This window comes from Mustela nigripes, chromosome 9 (assembly GCF_022355385.1).
Source record: "Mustela nigripes isolate SB6536 chromosome 9, MUSNIG.SB6536, whole genome shotgun sequence".
Taxonomy (NCBI): Eukaryota; Metazoa; Chordata; class Mammalia; order Carnivora; family Mustelidae; genus Mustela; species Mustela nigripes.
Window position 1 is genome coordinate 60831765 of NC_081565.1, and position 22212 is coordinate 60853976.

Consider the following 22212-nt stretch of genomic DNA (forward strand, 5'->3'; position numbering starts at 1 on the left):
TTTATAATGTATTCCAAGAAGCCATGTGATATTCTAGTGGATGCTTCTCAATTTTTCTCTAGATGAAATAAACAAAAGTACCATAATAAAAGTAAACTGACAAGAATCACACTGTTCTCATTTCACATACACATAAAGGAACTAAAATGTTGTGAAATATGCCAGGCAGTTTTTATTAATCTTCTAACCTCCAGAGAAAGGGCTGGCAATTAGATTTACATTAGAATTGTCACAGCTAGCAATTCTTTTAATACCAGAAGCTGGCCTTCAACTGATTTCATGTTACACATACACACTAAAAATGCAGTTAGTGTAATGCAAAGAAATTAAAATTACAATTGAAGTGTCACACAGTAAGTTAAAAAGCTTTAACAGTCTGTCTGGTCATAGAGCTAATAAGGACTATGCAGAATGCAGTGAAACAAAGGTGTCTTTCTCAAGAGATAGAGTGCATCTGGGGCGAGTACTGTTTTGTTGAGGCAGCCATATACAGCTGTACTTAGTTATAGGAACATTAGTTAAGTGAGCCTATTAAAAAAACAGCTGTATTTGAGATCACATAGGACTCTGCACATTTCCTCCCTGTGGCAGCCAATCAGAAATCTTGCTGACAGGCAAACTTGTATAGAACGAATGATCCTATTTAGATTAATTCTTCTTAATGCCTTACACAGGCTTACTCCCCTGGCATATTGTGGAGAAGACAGGTCAGTTCCATTCAAAACCTGGAGGTAGAAACACAAGCTTGATTATTTGATAATATATATGATGATATTGATATGGAATGTGGAGTGCTCAATCCTATAAAAGTACGACTGGTGGGCTCTTCCCCAGCTCGGAGTTCAGGCATGAGGCACTCTGGAAAATGAGCACTCAGTCAGCAGGTGGTCTGGAGAAATGATTTTTTTTAAAGATTTTATTTATTTATTTGACAGACAGAGATCACAAGTAGGCAGAGAGGCAGGCAGAGAGAGAAGGAGGGAAGAGAAGGAGAGGAGAGAAGGAGGGAAGCAGGCTCCCTGCTGAGCCCGACGTGGGGCTCGATCCCAGGACCCTGGGATCATGACCTGATAGCAGAGGCTTTAACCCACAGAGCCACCCAGGCGCCCCTGGAGAACTGATAATTAACTATGGTTCTGTTATTACAGTTTCAGTTCTTTACATCCTCACTCTTTGCCATGAAACTCTGAAATGCCCTTGAATCCTTGGCTCTGGACTCTGGCCGATAGGATGTTAACCAGCACCACAGAGCAAACTGAAATGTGCCTACTCAGCTGGGCTCACTTGCTCTTCAGCCTCTGCCACTGACATGAGAAGAACATAGCTGAGCTAGCTCACTGGACCCAGTGGGATGATGGGAGACATGTGGAGCAGACCTGTGAGTTAGCCTAAGCCAAGGTCAGCACAGCTGCCAAGCCAAGCCAAGCCAAGCCAAGCCCAGTTTAGACCAGCCAACCTGGTCTTCCGAAGGCTGGCCACTGAGATTTTGCAGTTGTTTGGAAGGCAGCGTGATGGTGATTCAAGTTAACTGAAGCAGTCACTAAGGACTCTGTGACCCTCAGCAATCTTTTCCTGCCTGTCCTCCACCGTTCATCTATAAAGTGAGAGGGTCCATACAGCCTTTTCTAAAGGTCACTGGGGACAAGGAACCTGGGATGAGAAAAGCTCTAGACTCTAGGTGCTCAGAGTTCTTCAAGGCCTAGAATAAGCTGAAAGAAACACTTGATCTGACACTGTGGGCAGGCAGAGGAGCCTTTATGCCCAGTGACAGGTCTGAAAGGTCTGGCAATATGTCCAGTTATATAAAAAGTCTGTGAACGAAGAAGGGCCTGACAAACTTTTTAGCCAGCTCCTAAAGAAAACCTGTTTTTCTGTTGATTTAAACATAAACCAAAAAGCAAGTCAGGAGACAGAATTGGAGAAAATGGAAATCTTTATTTTTAAACACTAGTACATTTTCAGGCTGTTTTAAAAAGGAAAAATCATATTAGTTGAAAACTATGCATCAAAGCATATTTATTTAAACTCTAATTTTACAAACACATAATGAAAGAAATATATTTTATAAATATCTACTCAGAATATTATGGGAAAAAAGTGTTTAAAAATAACAGCCCCAGATCTCCCTCTTTAAATATATAAAATTCCCATACAATTCATAAGAATTCTTTCTCAAGAGCCAAAAATTTCACAAAGGCCAACAACTCAGTTCTCATCAGACACAATCAAAAGTAATAGGGATATAAAAAAATGTAAAAGTTCTGTACAAGGGAAATTACAGATACCACACGGGTAAATCTCATTACCATAGAGGCCATTTGTATTTTAAAAATGTTTTATAAAAACCACCATTTAAAACAAATAAGTGAGAGTCCTTCCCTGACTATGGAAAATATATAAATTATTACCCTCTTACCTGGGTATCAGGGCTCCCACTTGCTGGGGTTGGGGAGAGAAGTCTCCATGTGTTTCCTGACTAAGGGCACAATTAGGCCACAATTGAGGACCCACCTCCTTCCTCAGTGGCATTTTTTTGGTGGATGATTCACTATTATTTCCTTTCACTTAGAAAAATTCTTTGGGATCATCGAAGATAACTGCTCAGAAGTGAAAGCAAGACTAGGGGAGGACTTCGGATTGTCCAATTAATAACACTTATAATCTGTGGTCTCGGTGACTAAACTCTGGAAAGCCTAATTTTCCACTGTCAGAGACACACCCCGTCACCTACCCCAGTGAGACATATCACACAGCCCCAAGGTTGTCCCTTCATCTTTCCTTTTCTGGTCCACGTTGCTCTGTTGCCTGCAGCAGCGTATGCAGGTTACTGTCTCTTCTGACATTTTTTCTGAAAAGAGCTCTTCAAAAAAGTGCGATACACAGGATCATCCACATATTCATTCTTAAACCTGGAACTCAGCACCCTTTGTCTCTTTTTCTCCCCTTGGATTATATCTGCTCCATAAAATGTGTCTTCAAATCGCATATCAGAGGCTGTGGACTAGAAAGAGCCAGTGTCACACTGCAGAAAGCATGGCATTTGATCATGACAAGAATGGACAAAGATCTGATCTAGCCAGCTTGGAGTGGCATGTAGAGGCCAGGACATTAGCCCAGGATTTGCTCCATCCAGGCTCCTGCTTCCACGTAGCCCCAGCTTTCTTCAGGATCTCCCACCCCCAGGGGCCTTCCCCCAGCAGAAGCAGAATTAAAGTCTTCTCATATAAACCTCCCTCACTTGTCATCTCCCCTCTGGCTCTTCTTGCCCAACCAGGATTTTGACAACTTGGTCAACAGTCATCTTTAACTCACCCTACTCCTATTTACCTCTGGGCCTCTGCCCATACAACTTCCCTGAAACTGTCCTTGCTCCAGCCCAGTTCCTATGATACCTTTCTATTCTGTCACCTAAGTATTGCTGGAATTGCTCTCTTCTCTGACACTTTATAAGCCCTTCCTCCTGCTTCTCTTCTTCTGGCTGTTCCTGTTATGTGTCAGGGGTTCTCCTTTCTTAACTATCTGTTCAACTCTGATTCTCCTGATGTTTTGCATTTCTCCTCTCCACATATGCTCCTGAGCCCTCATATCCACACTTCTGCTTCTTCTCCAATGATGTTCATATCTCTCACTCCACTTCAGACCTCCTTCTGTGCACAAGCCTGCATGTCCAACTGCCCAGCAGCATCTCAACTGATCCCAGAGGCAATTCAAATCAACCCTCCCTAAATTGAAATCAAAGTCCTCCCTCCCCGTTACTATCCTTCCGATACCCCATAAATGGCATAACTATCCTACCCACAGAGACATAGCTACACTGATCAGAAACCTAAGAGTCACTGTAAATGTCCCCCATCCCCACCATGTCCAGGTCCCCTCCTCCATGTTCCTGATAGCTGTCCATCATTTCTTCTTTGTTCCTGCTGGCCCCATGATACAGGCCTCACATCTCCTCCCCTAAACCGCTGCAGCAAATGCTACACCCTCAGGCTATTTGCTACAGAACCACTAGAAGAAAGTGCTCTACAAACTCTCTGATTATATGTATCCCTGCTTATCATCTTTCAAAAGCTTTGCTGCTTTTTAAGATGGTATCCAAGCTCTCTAGACCTATATAACTTGGCAAAATCCTACCCCATATGCTGGTCAGATAGAATTATTTGCAGTTCCTGGCCACACCTTACTGGCTCATGCCTTTCTGTCATTAGATGTACTTTTTCCTTTGCATGGACACTATCCTGTTTTCTCTGACACAGGAAAACTTGAGGATCCTTCTTTTGGTTCCTATAAGACTTTATGTATCAATGCAGAATGAGATCAGTGGCAAAAATGAGGGGCAGTTAACTTTCTCTCCACTGGGGATTCCTGAATCCCTTGAGGGTGAGGATGTTACAGAGTGAGTACTGATCTTTACATGTCCTCCACACCAAGCAACACGCCTGGCCCTCAGTCACTGCTCAATTAAGTGTTAGCCAGGTGAAGGAATGTGGGTTTCTTCTGTTATGCTCAGGTAAAGCATTAAGACACAGTTTTTGCTTCCTAATTCTCTACTATTTTGTCTCCTAAAATGCATTTCCAACTGGTTTTCACTGAAGTGGATCACTCCAGATGATGCCAAGGCACAGTGCATCTCACTGTCACTGAGGCCACCTCCTCTGGTTGGTGACAGGGGCAGAGTTCAGCTTTGAGAACTTGAAACACATGGTCAATCATGAAGAAGAGATAAACAATGGAGAAGTTACAAAGAAGCCTAAAAACTAAAAAATGGACCCAAGTGCACAGCAGGCATGCTCCCTGCTAGCTCATGAGATGGTTATCCAGGGTCACTGGCTACCTGCATGGACCCCCAGACACTACCTTGCTTCACTTGGGAAGAAAATAACTAAAAGATTATGGGTTTGCTGGGCACCCCCTGCCATTAGGAGAAAACATTTTTGTTTCATTCATCTTGGCAAAGTACTTCCTCTGAGTAATCTTTCCCTTTTATAAGTGTTAAAAGTTACCAAAGGAGAAAATAAAACATCTATGAAAGTGTTGCCGCTGTGTGAGAACAGCAAAAGGCAGCTTCTCAAATATAATAATAAAACCGATTTACCAGCAGCTCTACTTAATTATGCACTGTTGCCATGGTTATTCTGTGAGACAATAAAAGGTAATGGGGCCGTTTCTGAAGTTAGTGGGAAAGAACCCCCGCAAAATCACCGAGGTGGACTGCTGACTCTTTTGAAAAATTTCTTCCCAAGTCAGCATGTGTCTGGGTGAGCAGCAGTCATTAAAATATGAGGCCTCTTGTTTAGCAGTGAGGCTGCTAACCTACCCTTCTTTAAAAAAAACAAAAGAGATTTCTCTAATCATAAAATATCTTCCATCAATGAGATTTCTAATTAGATTTGTTTCACCAGTCATAGACCAACCAAGGGCCAGAGGGTTATATATGACCTGAAGGAAAGGCTGGACTGCTGTAATAGGAGCACATAAGTCTTTGATTCAATAAAAACAGAGGAGGCAAGCTAGATTTAGTGACTGTGAGCCTTTGTTCCTGAAGATATTTTCTACTAGGTTCAATTGTTTGTTACACTCAGATAATATATGTGATTTACATATTTTTTACAGACTTTTTTTTTTTTAAAGATTTTTTTTTTTAATTTGACAGACATCTGGGGCACCTGGGTGGCTCATCAGGTTAAGCCTCTGCCTTCGGCTCAGGTCACGATCCCAGGGTCCTGGGATCGAGCCCTGCATCGGGCTCTCTGCTCAGCAGGGAGTCTGCTTCCACCTCTCTCTCCGCCTGCCTCTCTGCCTACTTGTGATCTCTTTCTCTGTTGAATAAAAGTGAAATATTAAAAAAAAAATTTTTTCCTCTGAGAATTAAAAAAAAAAAGTTAGATGTTGGTGTGACTGTTCAGAGAAATGGATCTTAGGACACTCAGGAGCTAGGTTCAAACAAAGCTGTGCAAGAAGGCAACCCAATATTGGAGACAAATCTATTATGGAACAAAGAGATTGTGATCTGAGCAGAAAGTAAAAAGTGTTCTTTTAATATGATCAAGAAATAGTATTTGAAATCTATAAGACCCAGCCAATGCTTAATCAAACACGCATTAGAAAATCAAAGACCTGAGAGACTTAGGCCTACCTACTCCGTTGCCCATCCTTCAGTCTCTAGGTGAATGAATGAATGAATGAATGAAGGAGAGGGAACAATGAAGGGCAGGAAGAGGAGGGAGAATTTAGGGAAGATAGAGGCACAGCATGAGTGTTGCCATCTTTAGCATCTTGAAGAAGAAAGTTGTTCCTAAGAGATTTTTAAGATACAGGGCATGGACAGAATTTTTAGATCTTTGTTAGAAATTAGCCAATGTCTTTACAATAGGAATATTTGATTTTTGTCTTTCCCTGCAGATTACCTGGTGGCTAATCTATTTTCAGGTGTGTGGTTCCCCTACATGTCACATTTCTCACTGGGTCGGCAGCAATGCTGTTACTGTCCCTCTGCTCTTCACTACTTCACTTTGAAAGACCTTCCTCTCAAGGATGCGGCTCAGGAAGTTAGTTGATACTTGGTGCAGTTACCCTGTCCCCAGGACCCTACCTGATAGGAAATGGAGCTAAATATACAACTGAAGAATTAAGGAATGCAAGGATTTTCCAAATTAAGGTAACTCTATAACTGCAGAAAAAGTATTATCATAAGCATTCACTGAAAACTAAGTATGCCGTTTATTCTGAAAAAAAAAAATTTTTTTTTTCATTTTAGTCAGAAAAATCCCATTCATTCATATTTCCCTTTTCGGGATTTATCATTTTGCAGATGTAGTAGATGCAATTCTAATGAGTAAAATTGACTTCATTTCAGGGTCCACTAAATATTTTATGATGCAATAATGAAAACTAAGTTATTGTGAATTATATTTTTTAACAACTTCAGTTTTGAGTATTTGTCCATGTTTATTTGTCTTTTAATGGCATGTATAAAGCCTGAAACTAAAAACATTCTTTTTTTTTTTTTTTCTTTTTTAAACAGCTTTAATATTCCCACACCTAGTTTTGGGGCTTTTTTTATTCCTTTAGTTAAATAGTGAGAGCCTGGTTTAATTATGAACTGACACAAACATTAATGAGTTTCTGGAGAGATGTTAATCAATATATGATAAGGCTATAGAAAACCAAATATTCATTTATACTGTGTCCCCTTTAATCTACTACTGAAAACTTCCTGTAATGTTGCCTTTGCTGACAAGATTATAAATGCCTGGATGGTACCTTTGTATGTTCCTAGTGCCTTGCACAGAGTACGTATTCAACAACTATTCTGGTATGCCAATAAGTATTAGATCATTTGACCTCATTAGAAAGGAAAACAAGGAATCTGCACTGGTTTCCTGTTTGGGGCCAATTTGAGGTTTGCCTAAGTAAGGGAAAAGTTGCACTGGCCTTCTTGAAAATCAATCCAAAGGCCTAAGTATGTTTCCTGCTGGGCTTGGGAAACAGAGGGATAGGATTTAAGATTCACAAGGCAGATCCCTGAGGGGTATTTGCCAGCACTTACAAAACGAGCTTTCACTCTCTTGGGTAATTCTTCGTCTAAAGTATAGATATCCTCTCTCTTCATTGCTATCTGGGATCCATCTTCAAATTCAACCTAGTGGGAAATAAGATATCTTGATATATATGTACACACACACACACACACACACACACATTCATACATAAAAGTGTTCACCATTTTTTCCCAAGGTTCCAATTAACTCCATAAAAAAAGGGAAAAAAGGACTCAAGCAGAACAAACAAGAGAACCAGCCAACAGCTAAGGAAGGAATGAAAGCTCTTTGCCTTATCAAACTAAGAACAATATATGTTTTCAAACAGGTCAAAATTCTTGAAAATAAGTGTCTTGGAGTATGTGATATGAAAACTTTATCTTCACCCCAAAGCAAAAACAAAGAAATACATAGCTGCTGCTCAAATGATTTCTCAGAACATGAGATTGTGCCCAATTTAGGATTAAGACTGGCTGGGCCTGTGTGTATGGTTTATTTCTTTAAGAGGCTCTGATACCACATGAGGAAGAAAGGATGATATATTTACTCTTGTGTAATGATCTTCCCAAATAAAGTAATTTCTCAAGTTCTTAGATAACTTTGACTTTCAAAACTCACTTTTGTCAAATTAAACTATTCAGCCAGGAAAATCCCAGGTTCTGAAGCTTATAACATGTAAACCACAGCAATGTGTGAAAACTTTCATCTGAAATGAAAATTCAAACTTTTTCTTCAAGCTAATCAAATGGCAGCAAATAATTTCTTAACCATTTTTTTTCAACATTTTAGGAGATTTTGTCAGAAAAAGTAAACAACACTGGCTAACAGAAACCTAGAATATTTGGGGGGAAATTCATCAAATGCCTGATTCAGGTAACTGTTCTTGGTTTAGGTTTAACACATGACCTCTACCAGGAGGAAACAACAAAAGGGATGCAATCAGGGCAGAAAATCTATTATGTTCTAATCCTGAACAATTTATTATATTTTTGAAGTCCCCAAGTTGTCCGTCTGAATTCTTTGCATGTAAGCTATAAAAATGGGCTTGTACTTCTGGTTAAAAGGTAAGTGAAACCATGCAGCTATACTACGTTAATAAAAAAAAAAAAAAAAAATCTGCTGGAGTTAAAAAAAAATACAATAAGAATAATATATATAATTAAGTTTCTTATCCATGTACTATTTACATTTGACTAAGCTGAAACAATAGGGTGGAATTAGATCTCAGTCACAGGAGAGCTCCCTTGTTACCTCCCCAGAAGGCTGAGATGAGGAGGCTTCTCTTCCTGGCCTTGTTCTAGTAGAATGGTTTCTTTAATATTTAATTAGGCCAAGGTGTCATCTCATTTGTACAGTTTGATAGCATAGCTAGAACTACTTGTGCCTAACTTTTTTCTGTTTTACATAATTTGAAAATTCTAGAGAGAGAGAAAGGCAATTATAAAACTAAAAAGGAGTATGGTAAGATGACCAATCATTCCAGGACCAACAGGTCTGCTAGGATGCAGGACTTTTAGCACTAAAATCAAAGACAGTCCCTAGCAAGCTGGGATGGTTGTTCACTCTAGCTGGGGCAGAGCAGAGAGTAAATTCTGGCCCTTCCCTTCACCAGCTGTGTGCTCTTCAACAAATTATTAAATTCATGTAACCTTTTTATCCTCATTTGTAAAATGGAGTCAAAAACATTTATCTTACAGGGCTACTGGGAGGGTCAAAAAAATTCATACACTTAGGATATTTAGCACTGTGTAATAGGAATTTTTTTGGTTACATCTATTTTTATAAACGTCTTTCCTTATTCAATAATGAGATGGAATAATTAGACTCAAAACACAAAATAATCTTAAAAGAGCCCTTGGTTTAATGAGGAACTTTAAACTACTTGCACTTAAGAGACAACTTTAATATTAGCCTTAACTTTTTCATTGAGTCTATAAATATGTTTATAGTTCTATGTTGACAGTCCATCATAAATTCAACTGACATTAACACACCGATTACTAATTAGCCTGAATTTCAGCATGTCCTCATTATGATACTTTTCATGTAGCTAATAGCTTTGCTACATGTATAAGATGCTTCACTTTTGCATTTACTATTTAATTAAATATAATTATTTCCTTTTGAATGATGTAGTAATGCTTTTTTTCTGGGAGTCTCCAGTATGATCAGTCTGTCTTATGATTTTTGCCTAATTCTGGGCATTCTGACACATAGAAGCTCCAGCAACTTAACATTATGACAAAGGGGAAAATAGCCTTTACACACACATGCACATATGCGTATAAATGTTCTCCCCTCCCTACTCACCTCGGACTTTTCTAGACCTTAAAAATCCAAGTTTCCTAAACCTCTTTGAACCCCTATAATTACACCATGCTGTAGTTCTTGGTACAATGTCTTATAATGTGCTCTCCCACTAAAGCCCCTGTCCCTTACCAGTCTTTGAACAATTTCCCTGCTGAAACTGGCGGTCTTATTCTCAAGCTGTTTTTAACTTAACAGGCCTGAACCTTCTTAGTTTTTTCTTCTTTTACTTCAATCTTCCTGTTTTTACTCCACTGTTTAGCTTGAGAACAGTGATCTCTGCCATGGTGTTACTGAAGCACTATGATACATGATTCTAATATGATTCTATGATTCTAATAAATGTGTTCCTTTTTAAAGCCTAAAGGAATATAAACATACATGTGCCATCTGTGTTGTTTTCCTTGTTAGAGTTTAACTCATTTTCATTTCTGATAGGGATAAAATATTTTCATTATTTGATTGTATATATACTCTTTAGTAATATGTAGAGTTCCCTAGTGAAAAAATATCCAACTGATTGCTGGACTTATCATGAACTAAGCACTCGTTTAAGCTTAGGTGGCCACAACTGTGTCAATACATAATTGATTTAGGTTTGAGGAGACACCCAATGGGGGTATGTCTTTCAGGCAAAAGCCACCCATTCAGGGGATGCGGGCTGATGAAGAGCCATCATTGTCTTGGCTTACGGTGAGATGAAGCAGCCAATTAGTCTCTCTCTAAATGATGTACACACAAGAAAGCAGCCTACCATCTAGTTGCTTATCTTTGTGGCCTAACTATATTCTTTACAATTAAACCATCCATCAATGCTGTTAGTTTTCCAGTGTTGAACTTGATAATAAAACTCCAGTGTCTGGGTCATTAGACACCAAATCTTTGCCTCCTTTATAAAATAAGAGGTGCTCCAAATTCATGTGGCTTATTGATCAGCAGCACAGTGGATATCCATTTGCCCTCTGGCTTTTCCTATTCATCTCAGCAAACATCTCACACGGAACAGCGCTCACCTGGTACATGTGGGCAACATTTGATCCCAGATATTTTGCCCCATAGAGTTTGCCATCAGGCCACTTGACTTGGACAACTTCTCCCTCAGCAGGAGGGCCCAGCTTCACACAGTCTCGGCTCTGTGGAAGAAATAGAGATGGGCTTTTCAAGGCAAGTGTCTAAGTGACTGCATTTAGAACTTAGCAAATGATGAACTCCTGGCAATTAAAAGGAGTTATTGCCTCTGTGTTTTATGGATTATGATCTTGCATGGGTGTTCAGGGGAAGAGATATGAGCCAAAGGAGTACTTAAAGATTTAGCCTACATCATAAAGTTGCAAAGGAGCTACCATAAGCCAAGCAGGAAAAAAACAGCAGCATTTACATTTGCTACTTGACAAAGACTCTTTCAGAAGGTAACTAAAATATGCATGGAAACTCCTTTAGCTAACCAGCTCATGATTTACAACACCTGACATTTATATAGCATTTTGCAGTTAACCGACTGCTTTAACATACAACTCATCTGATCCTGAATAATCACTCCAAGAGGCAGGCAGAGATTATTAATTATCCCCATTTTACTGACAAGGAAACTGAGCCTCCAGGGGGGTTGTCAGCATCTCTGGAGGAGTGAAGCTGAATAGAAGACTAAGAGTTGGGACACACAGGTGGAAATGGGGCCAGGGAAGAACAGAGTGAGGTCTAAGCCAGCAGGCTGTAACAAAACAGCAAAAGAAAAGGAAAGCAAGAAGCACCAGCAACCTGGCAGGCAAGGCTAGTGAAGGAGCAGGAGGCTGGCTGAGGACAAAGCAAAGGCTGGCGCCTTGCACCCCCTCCTTCACCCGCTCCCCTCCATATGTGTAGCATTCCTCAGGCACCCCTGACTGCCATAAAACGATAAATAGTTAACTTGCTGAGATCACAATCCTGCACGGACCCCAGCTCTGGACCTCTCGGTGTTATCGGCAACGAGCGCCGCAGAGGTCCAGGTTCGAACCTGCAATAAACGACCCTTGCTGATTGGCTTTGACTCACGTCTCTGGTGGTCTTTTAAGGTGGGGGTAATATTCAATTGGCATTTCACTAGGAGGGGTGTGTGCAGTTTGGCAGGCCTCTTTAGAAGATCCCTGCACCTCCCTGGAGGGGCATGCTTCTGCTGGCCGCCCATTAAGTGAGTACCCCTCTTCCTTCCACGGGCATCTATGGGTGGCACCCATAGCCAGTCTTTTCATCTCATGTCTTCTACTAACAGTGTCTCCTCCTAAGAGAGTAGTTTAGACCAAACCCCTGTAGTCCATCCTGAAAGGTGCTTCATTTTTTGGTGGGGAAGGGCAGTAACAGGTCTCATAAAATGTTTTCACAGACACAGTTTGCAAACTCTTAAAATCTGTATGTACTGGGTATGACATAGTAAAATTTTAATACAAATGAATTAAGTTCTTGATCTCTTTGGTAAAATTTTTGCACATTTAGCAATTTGTGTTCTGCTAATACCGGTACTTTACTGATGAGGCCAATCTGACTGATGGAAATGCACACTTGACCAATCAAGCTATCAATGCAGACTGGGAATGGCTCTATGGTTTAAATGCAAGGCACACACAGGAAATATTTAGTTGTTTATGATTAGAAATCCACCATCTATTACTTTTCATTATTATTAGAAATTCTGTATTATAAAGGAGTGGCCATTTTATTGTCGGGTTTGTACTATACATGAGAGGCTCAGCTATTCATTCTGCTCACTGCAGACTCCCTTCCATTTAAAGCTATGGGCAAAGAAAAATTTGCACAGAGGCTCCATAGAATTGACAGTCTGCATCTAATTTAGTTAAATAAAAGTAAGTTTCTCCTTGGCCTTCTGTACTATTTGACCTCTGGACATGCAGAATCGAAAAGGTGGGCTGTAGAAATGTATTCCATATATGCCCCTGGGGTCATCATCTTACTTGGCATTTCCCTTCCGAAGATGTCCCTGGTACTAAGAATGCAGGAACGTACAGCTTCTCTGTACATACTATCCAGTCTCCTAGGCTGGGAAACTACGTCAGCTCTCGGATAACTAAGCTGAAACCTGGAAACTTTGGGGATAGGAGTAGGGAGCAGGGAGGCAACACAAGAGTGTGTGTCTTCCCTCTTCTAAAGTTTTCTTCCACTTGGAGGAGCTCCTCTGGGGTAATGTTCCTGGCTTCTTTACCACTCATTCATCCACTCCTCCAAGAGAATAAGCAGCGACTGAATTTTGTTACTGAGTTCTGAAGGAGATGGCATTTTCCAAACTATGTACCACAGGGCCCTGGGGCACCTCAGCAAACTTGCCGGGGCTCTGTGGGATATTTTCAGGGGAAACACAATGACACTCTTCAGACACCAAGTTTACCACTCCTACTCTTAACCTGTTTAGACCTAAGTTACTTAATAGATGGAACTGTGTGAAAAAGATGTGCTGAGATACCCAGGGGCTGGGAGCCAGTAAAGTTTGGTAACTGGCTTCACTCCTCCTGTTCTCTTTCTCTTTGGAGCCACCCTGTGGACAGAGAACTCAAGTTCTGCTCTGCTCCTTCCCTGGAGAGGAGCTGGTGGTATCCTGTACCCTTGTCACTAGGAGGCCTGTCTAATCCTCAGGTCCAGTATTAGGAATCCTATTTGCCCACAGACATAAACTACACACTACAACATCTGCTTTGTTAGTAATGAAGATATTTTCAATCTCCAAATCCTGACTCCATAGTCTCTCTCCATTGCTTTTCCTTAGGCAAGATAATTCTATTTATTGGGCCCTTCAATTCTAAGAGAGGGAATTCAAGGCCTTGGGGGAACACAGAGGATGCACTCCCTAGGAGACTTAGGTCCTTACTTTATTTATTTATTTGTTTATTTATTTATTGACAGAGAGAGATCACAAGCAGGCAGAGAGGCAGGCAGAGAGAAAGGAGGAAGCAAGCTCCCTGCTAAGCAGAGAGCCTGATGTGGGACTCGATCCCAGGGCCCCGAGATCATGACCCGAGCCGAAGGCAGCGGCTTAACCCACTGAGCCACCCAGGCACCCAGGTCCTTAATTTAAGACATCTAACCTTTGACAGAGATTGTCTAACCTTTAAAATAATTCTCTAAAACAAATCCTGGACCTGAAATTTTAAGTACCATATCATCAAAGGTGTGGCAATGGCCTTGGAAATGTAGCCTAAGCAAAGTATGAAGATACTTGAGCAATTTATCATAAAAATATAGCTTTATTAATAAACTAAACACATGCAACTTTACCAAGTGAGAAACAATTCTTTTTTTTTTCTTAAGGTGTTTGAAAATGAAATGTTTGAGATACAGTTTTATATCTTTCTCACTGTCAATTTACCCTTTACTCATAAGCCTTAATTTGGCATTGACAGTGCCTGACCTCAGAGCAGCTTACAGCTCAGTCTCTACCCAACTTTGCTCTGTATCAGTCACAAAAAAATCACTTCATATTCTTTCATGTCAAAATCTAGGAAGGACACACTTCAGTTTGCTTTCTCAGTCTTACCTTCAGAACTCTTTTTTTCTTTGTTCATAATAAAGAAGAAAAAAGAAAATAACGAACTGCATAACAACACAAAATTGTTCTGTGAATCTCCTTTTCTCATCCTCCATCAGGAGACGTCCCTCTTAGCCTTGAGGGCTACCTTCTCATTCTCTGCCAGGTCACTTAGCTGGAAGTAGTTTTATTCTGATTTGCATAAAACTTCATTTAGTATTATCCACTCTTTATACCCCAGCTACTTTCCAAATGGATTTAAGGTGGCTCATAGTAAAACATAAAAAAATGTATTTCTGTGATATCTAGTTTCCTCCATAGAAAGATGATCAACTCACCAGCTGTCTCGAAATTTTGAGTTTGCCGGAAACTTTCTATGACTACATGGAGTAAAAAGCATTCAAATAGGAATGGAAGTAGAAGCATCTGGGCTGATGAAAAGAAGCTGAAAGGTTTGCTACTGAGGTCTTCCTGGTCCCTCCAAAGCAGGAGTCTCCTAAATTCTCACAATCATTAATCTAGTATATATTTACTGACCATCTATGTGAGACACTGGAGGAGTGAACAATATCTAGCTCCCTAAGTTAGAGACAGAGGGCATCTTGTCCACACCTGGAGGCCTGTCACACTGAACCCCATATCTGTATGGTGTGAGTGCCTCAGGGTCCTTGAAGGGAGATCCATGTGGAGTATGAGCTTTGGTCGCCATGATCACTTCAACCAGAAAGAACTTCTATTTGATTTATGGACTGAATAAGATTTACTGACTGAATAATCTGAGTAAGATTTCATATTTTTTTTTAAAAAGTTTCTCTTAAAAATATAAGTTTGATAAATAAAATCATGAGGTGATTTAGTTTGTGAAAAGCCCCAGTGAATGGTCTGCCCCCTCTCTTAAAGGCCTTCAGCTGGCTTATATCTCCCTGGCCGGTGCACAAGGAGCATATCTCCTTAAAGTGTGGTCCGAACCACTGAGGCACACATTCAAAAAAAAGATTCCAGCCTCCCTCCCCCCACAGCTCTATGTGACCCATGTGATTTTTTTTTTTTTTTAAAGCATTCTGGTATTTGAGGTCTATTAAAGGATGTAAAGGATGTAAAATGCTAAAGAAGTCTTTCCTAATGCAGTTCTTAGTGTGTTGCTGGAGCAAGTAAACACCTTTGCTGGAAAATTATATGCATTAAAACCTTGATTAATTCATTTTTTCCAGTTGCTGTCTAGACCCTCAGAAGCAGTTTGGCTTCACCTGACATAAATAGTTGTTTACTGTTTGCCATACTGCCTCCAGGGATGTATGAACTCCCTTAAAGCCTGCCAGAGCCCTGTCCACAGGGACACTGCTGTCTGGAGCTGCCGCTAATCCTGTAGCTAGAGTCCTAAATAGATGATGTGAAAATTAAAGACAGAAATCATAATCACAGTCAAGGGCAGGCTTCTGGCTATGATTAAAGGGCTCTGATAAAAGGACTGGGATGCGTCATCAACCCAGGCAAGAGCACAGTGTCATATCACACTGCTGCCAAAGTCAGGGCTGACTCCCATGCTTGCTCCACCAACTACAGAGAAAAGCGTGACCACCAGGCTGATTACTGGAATTCTGAAGTCACCACATTCTTGGAACTCTTACTGGGGCCTCTGCAAGGACCTTTACAATTGGCTGTGCTTGAATGCTGCCCGTTTTGCCATGTTCCCCCTGACCGAGTCCCACCTCTACTCCTAACAAGTGTAAACCACAGAGCAGGCAACCCTGTCTGTCAGTCCAGCTGTAGCACAGGAAGATGTGGTACTTGAACTCCCAGTGGTTAATGGGCATAGAGTTTGGAACTTCTGACAGTCCCCCTTGGGGAAAGTGCTTAAGTGATGGGGAGCAAACTGATACCAGCAGCTGCTGGCATTTTGAGGGATAATCACCTGCTCATTAATGGACGCTGGCAGGGATTAACAAGACTGACTGATAGCCATGTACTCATTGTACTAGTTATCTATCATTTGTTTGGCTGCCCAGCATCTGAACCCTCATCTCCCCTTCGGATTCTCAGTGGGAGGCAGAACTGGCCGGCCATTATAGACACTGGAAAATGCCAGATACCCTGTTACCCAGCTTCCCTGGCAGCAGACATGCATGGGGCTGGCCAATCGGCTGCACCTGCTCAGAATGTAAACCCTGTGACCAGAGACACAGAGAAGCAGCAGAGAGGAGAACACTCTCAGAGTGCAGCAGTGGCAGCCGTAACAGCAGCACCCATGCACCAAAGGCAGAGCCCAGGGCCCAGGCTGACCACACAAGGGGAAGCAGCTGTGTCCTTCCTGGACTGGGTCTATGGCCTGGTCCTGCCCATGTTCCAACTGAGCAGCCTCCCTTGTTTTCGTCAGTTCTCTGACCTTGTTCTTCGGCATACCTGGAGAGTCTGTGGATTTCCTGATAACTTTCCACTAAGTTTCTTTAGTGCTTCAATCAGTTACAGTCACTTTTTTTTTTTAAGATTTTATTTATTTATTTGACAGATGGAAATCACAAGTAGGCAGAGAGAGGAGGATGCAGGCTCCCTGCGGAGCAGAGAGCCCAATGTGGGGCTTGATCCCAGGACCCTGGGATCACGACCTGAGCCGAGCGCAGAGGCTTTAACCCACTGAGCCACCCAGGCACCCCAGTTACAGTCACTTTTTGTTGCTTACAACCCTAAATGGTAAGTAACTGCTGTTTATGATGGCAGATCCCTCTCCTTACAAAGCAGAGATTATTACACCTTTCATTTAATGGTGGAATATAAAAGTGGAGGGCTTCCCAGAGCACCCAGTCCTCATTCAAAGTGTTTATGAGGAAAGCCATCTTTCAAAAAGAAAAGAATATGAGGCGCCTGGGTGGCTCAGTGGGTTAAGCCTCTGCCTTCAGCTCAGGTCATGATCTCAGGGTGCTGGGATCGAGCCCCGCATCAGGATCCCTGCTCAGCGGGGAACCTGCTTCCCTTCCTCTCTCTCTCTGCCTGCCTCTCTGACTACTTGTAATCTCTGTCTGTCAAATAAATAAATAAAATCTTAAAAAAAAAGAGAATGAATATATTCGTAGACTACCTTCCTAATCACAAGTCTTGGCTCTAGGTCATTTGTGAGTGTCCCCAAGTTTTCATTAAACACCACAATCTGAAGATGTACTCTCTTTAGGGATATCCACAAGAATACACCCCAAGCCAAAAAGGTGAGTCACCAAGTATCTTAATCAATGGTAGTCTGTCAAGGGGACTCTTTTGAAGGAATGAACCATATTTGGAAGGGTTAAATCCTGGACTAATTGTTATATAGAAGTCATATTTAATATTACCCTTCATGTGAAGATAACAAAGATAGAAAACATTTTAATATTATTTTTCTTAATAATTCTTTGTTCTGAGCATCTACTATAAATTCAGTAGGGGAAATTACAGAATTTTAAAAGATAGAAAAAAAAAACCCATATTTTCATCACCTAGAAGTAAATGCTGTTACCACTCTGTCAGAATGGCTAAAATCAAAAACACAAGAAACAACCAGTGTTGGCAAGGATGTAGAGAAAAAAGAACTCTCACATAGTGTTGGTGCAAACTGCTGCAGCCACGGTGGCTTTGGAGATTCCTCCAAGGTTAAAAATAGAACTATTCCCATATGATCTACTAATTCCATTACTGGGGATTTATCCAAAGAATATGTAAACACTAATTCAAAAGGATGTATGTACCCTGATGTTTACAGCACCATTATTTACACTAGCCAAATTATGGAAGCAGCCCAAGTGTCCACTGACTACTGATGAATGGATAAAGAAGTAGAATATACCTATGCTTCTATGTGTTTTTTAAAAAGACCTTCTTATACATGACATAATTTTTTTCACAGCTACAAACTTTATTTTCTTTTGCATGGAGCACAACTGAGCTCTCCAGAGAGGCAGACAAGGCTGCCTTTTGTGAAGAGCTCAGTATTACAGCTCATGCCCTGCTCCTTCACTCCTTCCACAGCATTTGGAGGGAAGAGGTCTTCCTTTTTATTGTGGTAAAATAGACATAACATAAATTTTACTATTTTAATCACTGTTAAGTACACATTTTGGTGGCTTTATGTACATTCACAATGTAGTACAACCCATCACACCACCTTCCTCTCCAGAAATGTTTCATCATCCCAAACTAAAACTCTATATCCATTAAACACGAACTCCCCATTCCCCTCTACCCCCAGCCCCTGGCAACTACCACTCTACTTCCTGTCTCTATGAACTTGACTATTTCTAAGTACCTCATTATAAATGAAATCCTATAATATTTGTCCATTCGTGTACATTTATGATTTTGTATTTGCCATTTATTGCCTATAATTATGAGTATCGCCTCAGTTATTAATTATCTTTTTAAAACTCCATTTTACTGCGTGAATACATGCAACATTATGGCTATTTCACAATTAATTAAACCACTCTCCCATTGTAAGATATATAGGTCATTCCAATTTTCTCCTATCATCTATAATGCTATTATATACTTTTCTCCATGAATCTTTGTCCAAATTACTGACTCTATTCTTAGAGTTTTAGAACAGGAATAGGTTGATAAAAAGGTACATAAACTATTTATAAAGTTAATTTCATTAAGCTTTGAAAAATTCAACATCAGACTCATTTCTCTAGTGCAATAAATCCTAACCACCACAGAAAATTCTGATTCAGTCAATCTGAGGTATGGTCCTAGCTAAATGCACTCCTGAACAATATGATGCTTGGCCATGTTGATCATTACTGCTTGAGATTATCTCCAGAATACACTATACCTCTACGTATAAAGAAAAAACTAATTCCAAGCTGCTTCCTTTGCGTGTAGCTTTTCTACAGTGAGAGATATCTAACATACCTGAAAGAAAATCTGAAATATCCCTGAACTGAGGTATCTTATCTGTGCTCTCTCCCAGTTACAAAACACTGTCACTGTAGCCTGGGGGATAATGGGTTCAAGCCAACCTGCCTCTACACTGACACTTCTCATTCTGGGAAAAGTCCAATTCTGATGTCCAGCTTTCCTTTTTAATAGTTTTTTCTTTTGTAAAGGAAGCACAAACACACACTCCTTCTCCACCCCCAAGATGCTCTGGTTGTCTCTGTTCAGCTGGGGCAATGCCTCATTATTCCCTCAAACAGCTAGATTCTTTCCCAGCAGTCACCCTTTGCCAATGCCCTGACACTTAACCACACTTGTCTTCTAAAACATAGTGTCTTCTCCACAGAGAGAGAAAAAAACAACACTGACACATATTTGGTGAATTCCTGAGGGCCAAGTTTAGCACACACTTACCCTTTTGCCAAAAGCCAAGAGTGGATACCCTGCCCAGTAATACTGAGGTGCCAGAGACAGAGGTTGTCTTATGTTTCTAAATGTTACCACAGCAATAAGCCTCAGATAATATATTTCTAAAAGAAGTGACACTATTAGAAATAGATGAGATTCTGGCAAGCAAAGGCTTTAAAAGTCATAGAAAATACCAAGTTAGGCATTTTGTTTTGAAAATTATCTTTCTAGTTCTTTTAAGTGATAGAGCATAAGAAAAGTCATTAACTAGAACCAGAGGTGACAGTGAGGGGCTGACCTAACAGAAATGGCATATGAGAGAGGGACACAGAGGCAGTTAATGGCGGGGCTCTGAAATGCTAACAAGGATTCTTGGTAGTGGAGAGGATTAATGAAATTGAAAGACTCATTCACTTACCAACTACCCACCTTTGAGAGTCCCACCCCCCCTTCCCAGCCTTTTCTCCCTCCCTTTGGCATATATTCTTTACTGTGCCTGGTTCTGAGCGCTACCCTGGGAATACAAAGACAAAAAGAGTCCTTCTGAAGTCTTTTCTCTCAAGGAATTCAAGTCTAGTTGGGCATTCAAATATTCCCATGAATATCTACAATATGAGGTACCGTATATAATAATAGGTAGGTGGCTGGAATGCGGGAACTCTGTCCACGACTCACCCTTCTGTGACATCAAATGTATCAAGGACTTTCCCCTAGTGGTTAACCAAAATTCCCCATGTCTTTCCCTCAAAGTTAAGTCACCCTCCACATATACTCAATTAATCAAAGAGCCCTGATTCAGGACTCTCCTGCACTCACTTGGCTAGGTAAATGTGAACACTTTGTAAGCTGTGGTGAGAGCAGCTATGTAATCCTTAAAGACATGTCAGACAGAGCAGCAAGCTGGTAGCTCCAGCAGCGCTTTTGGGGATCACTGTTGGAGGCTTGGGCACTAGCAGCCTGATTTTATTGGGGCACCCACAGTTGGTGAAGCAATCCCAGTGAATATGCTGAGTGGGGTGGCCAAGTCAGGAGGATGGAGCTGTAGCCCTGACCCCTTTCTCTGCCTCTAGAGATTGTTCTGGAAGGACATCACCAACTATTGCAGGGCCAACGCCCCGTCACACCAGGAACCCAAATGGGAAATCTTTCATGTTTATCTTCTAATGAGTATGGATGGAGCCACAGAGTATAATGCTAAGCAAAAAAACCCAAAACTAAACTAAACTAAATAAACAAAAACAGAGAAAGACATTACCATATGATTTCATTCATATATGGAATTGAAGAAATAAAACAAATAAACTAAGGAAAAAAAGATAAACCAAAAAACAGACTCTTAACTATAGAGAACAAACAGGTGGTTACCAGAAGGGAGGTGGGTGGGGGATGGGTGAAATAACTGGGTGAAGTAAGATGTATGAAATAAGCCCAGAAACAATTCCCTAAAATAAACAATTCCCCAAAAGGGAATCTGCATGTTTCAAGCTTTTTAGTACTTCTTAGATCTTCTTTCAATAAAGTTTTGGAGGATATATCATTTGAACATGTTACTGGGAATCTTATGCTTAGGGACTTCTAACTAATGGGTTAACTGAAAATTACTAGCCACCGCCACCACCAGTAACAACCAGAAACACAGTCACATCACTACTTGAGTGTTTATTATGTGCTAGACACTATACTAACTGCTTTATACATTGTATTTCAACAATTTTGGGGTGCCTGGGTGGCTCAGCGGGTTAAGCCTCTGCCTTCAGCTCAGGTCATGATCTCAGGGTCCTGGGATCCAGTCCCCCATTGGGAATCTCTGCTCAGTGGGGAGCCTGCTTCCCCCACCCCCTGCCCCTGCCTGTCTCTCTGTCTACTTGCGATCTCTCACTCTGTCAAATAAATAAATAAATAAAATCTTTTAAAAAGTTTTTTTTTTTTTTTCAACAATAGTCCTGGTATTTAGTATTACCTCCATGTTAGGGTTAACGTAACTGGTGTCAACTCCCTTGCCCAGGCTTGCATAGCTGTCTCTACACATCAAGTTCTTGCCACTATGGAGGTACAGCCAACACCATTCTGGACTGACTGCATCTTCATCCTGTTTTTCCTGCAGACACTAAGGCATAAGCACACCAGGAATGGAACTCTTCATACTCAAATAAGGAGAAAACATTGCCATCTATAGGGCAGATCTTTTCTCCCTTTTTATAGTTGTGGCAAAGGCTAAGAAACATGAAGGGAACAAAATATTTTATTATGTCAATAAAAATTTATGCTGCAAAACAGAAAGACAGTCTTGAGGTGAATTTCACGGTCATGGTTTCTAAAAATAAATATCAGTTCTCGGGGCACCTGGGTGGCTCAGGGGGGTAAGTCTCTGACTTCAGCTCAGGTCATGATCTCAGGGTCCTGAGATCAAGCCCTGCATGGGGCTCTCTGCTCAGCAGGGAGCCTGCTTCCCCTTCACTCTCTGCCTGCTGCTCTGCCTATTTATAATCTCTCTGTCAAATAAATAAATAAAATCTTCTAAAAAATATAAAAATAAATATCAGTTCC

General features: G+C 40.8%; 1 protein-coding gene across 7 annotated transcripts in view; it reads right to left on the minus strand.

The window, feature by feature from the left end:
* Positions 1-1915: 1915 nt before the first annotated feature.
* KDM4C (lysine demethylase 4C) overlaps positions 1916-22212 on the minus strand; it is a 497442-nt gene continuing 477145 nt past the window's right edge. For all 7 annotated transcript variants that reach the window (XM_059411675.1, XM_059411674.1, XM_059411670.1 and 4 more), the window contains 3 exons: positions 10859-10978; positions 7547-7639; positions 1916-3001 (listed from right to left, as the gene is read on the minus strand). In XM_059411675.1, coding sequence (XP_059267658.1) covers positions 2825-3001; positions 7547-7639; positions 10859-10978 — 390 coding nt within the window. In that variant the 3' untranslated portion in view covers positions 1916-2824. The remainder of the gene's footprint in view (positions 3002-7546; positions 7640-10858; positions 10979-22212) is intronic.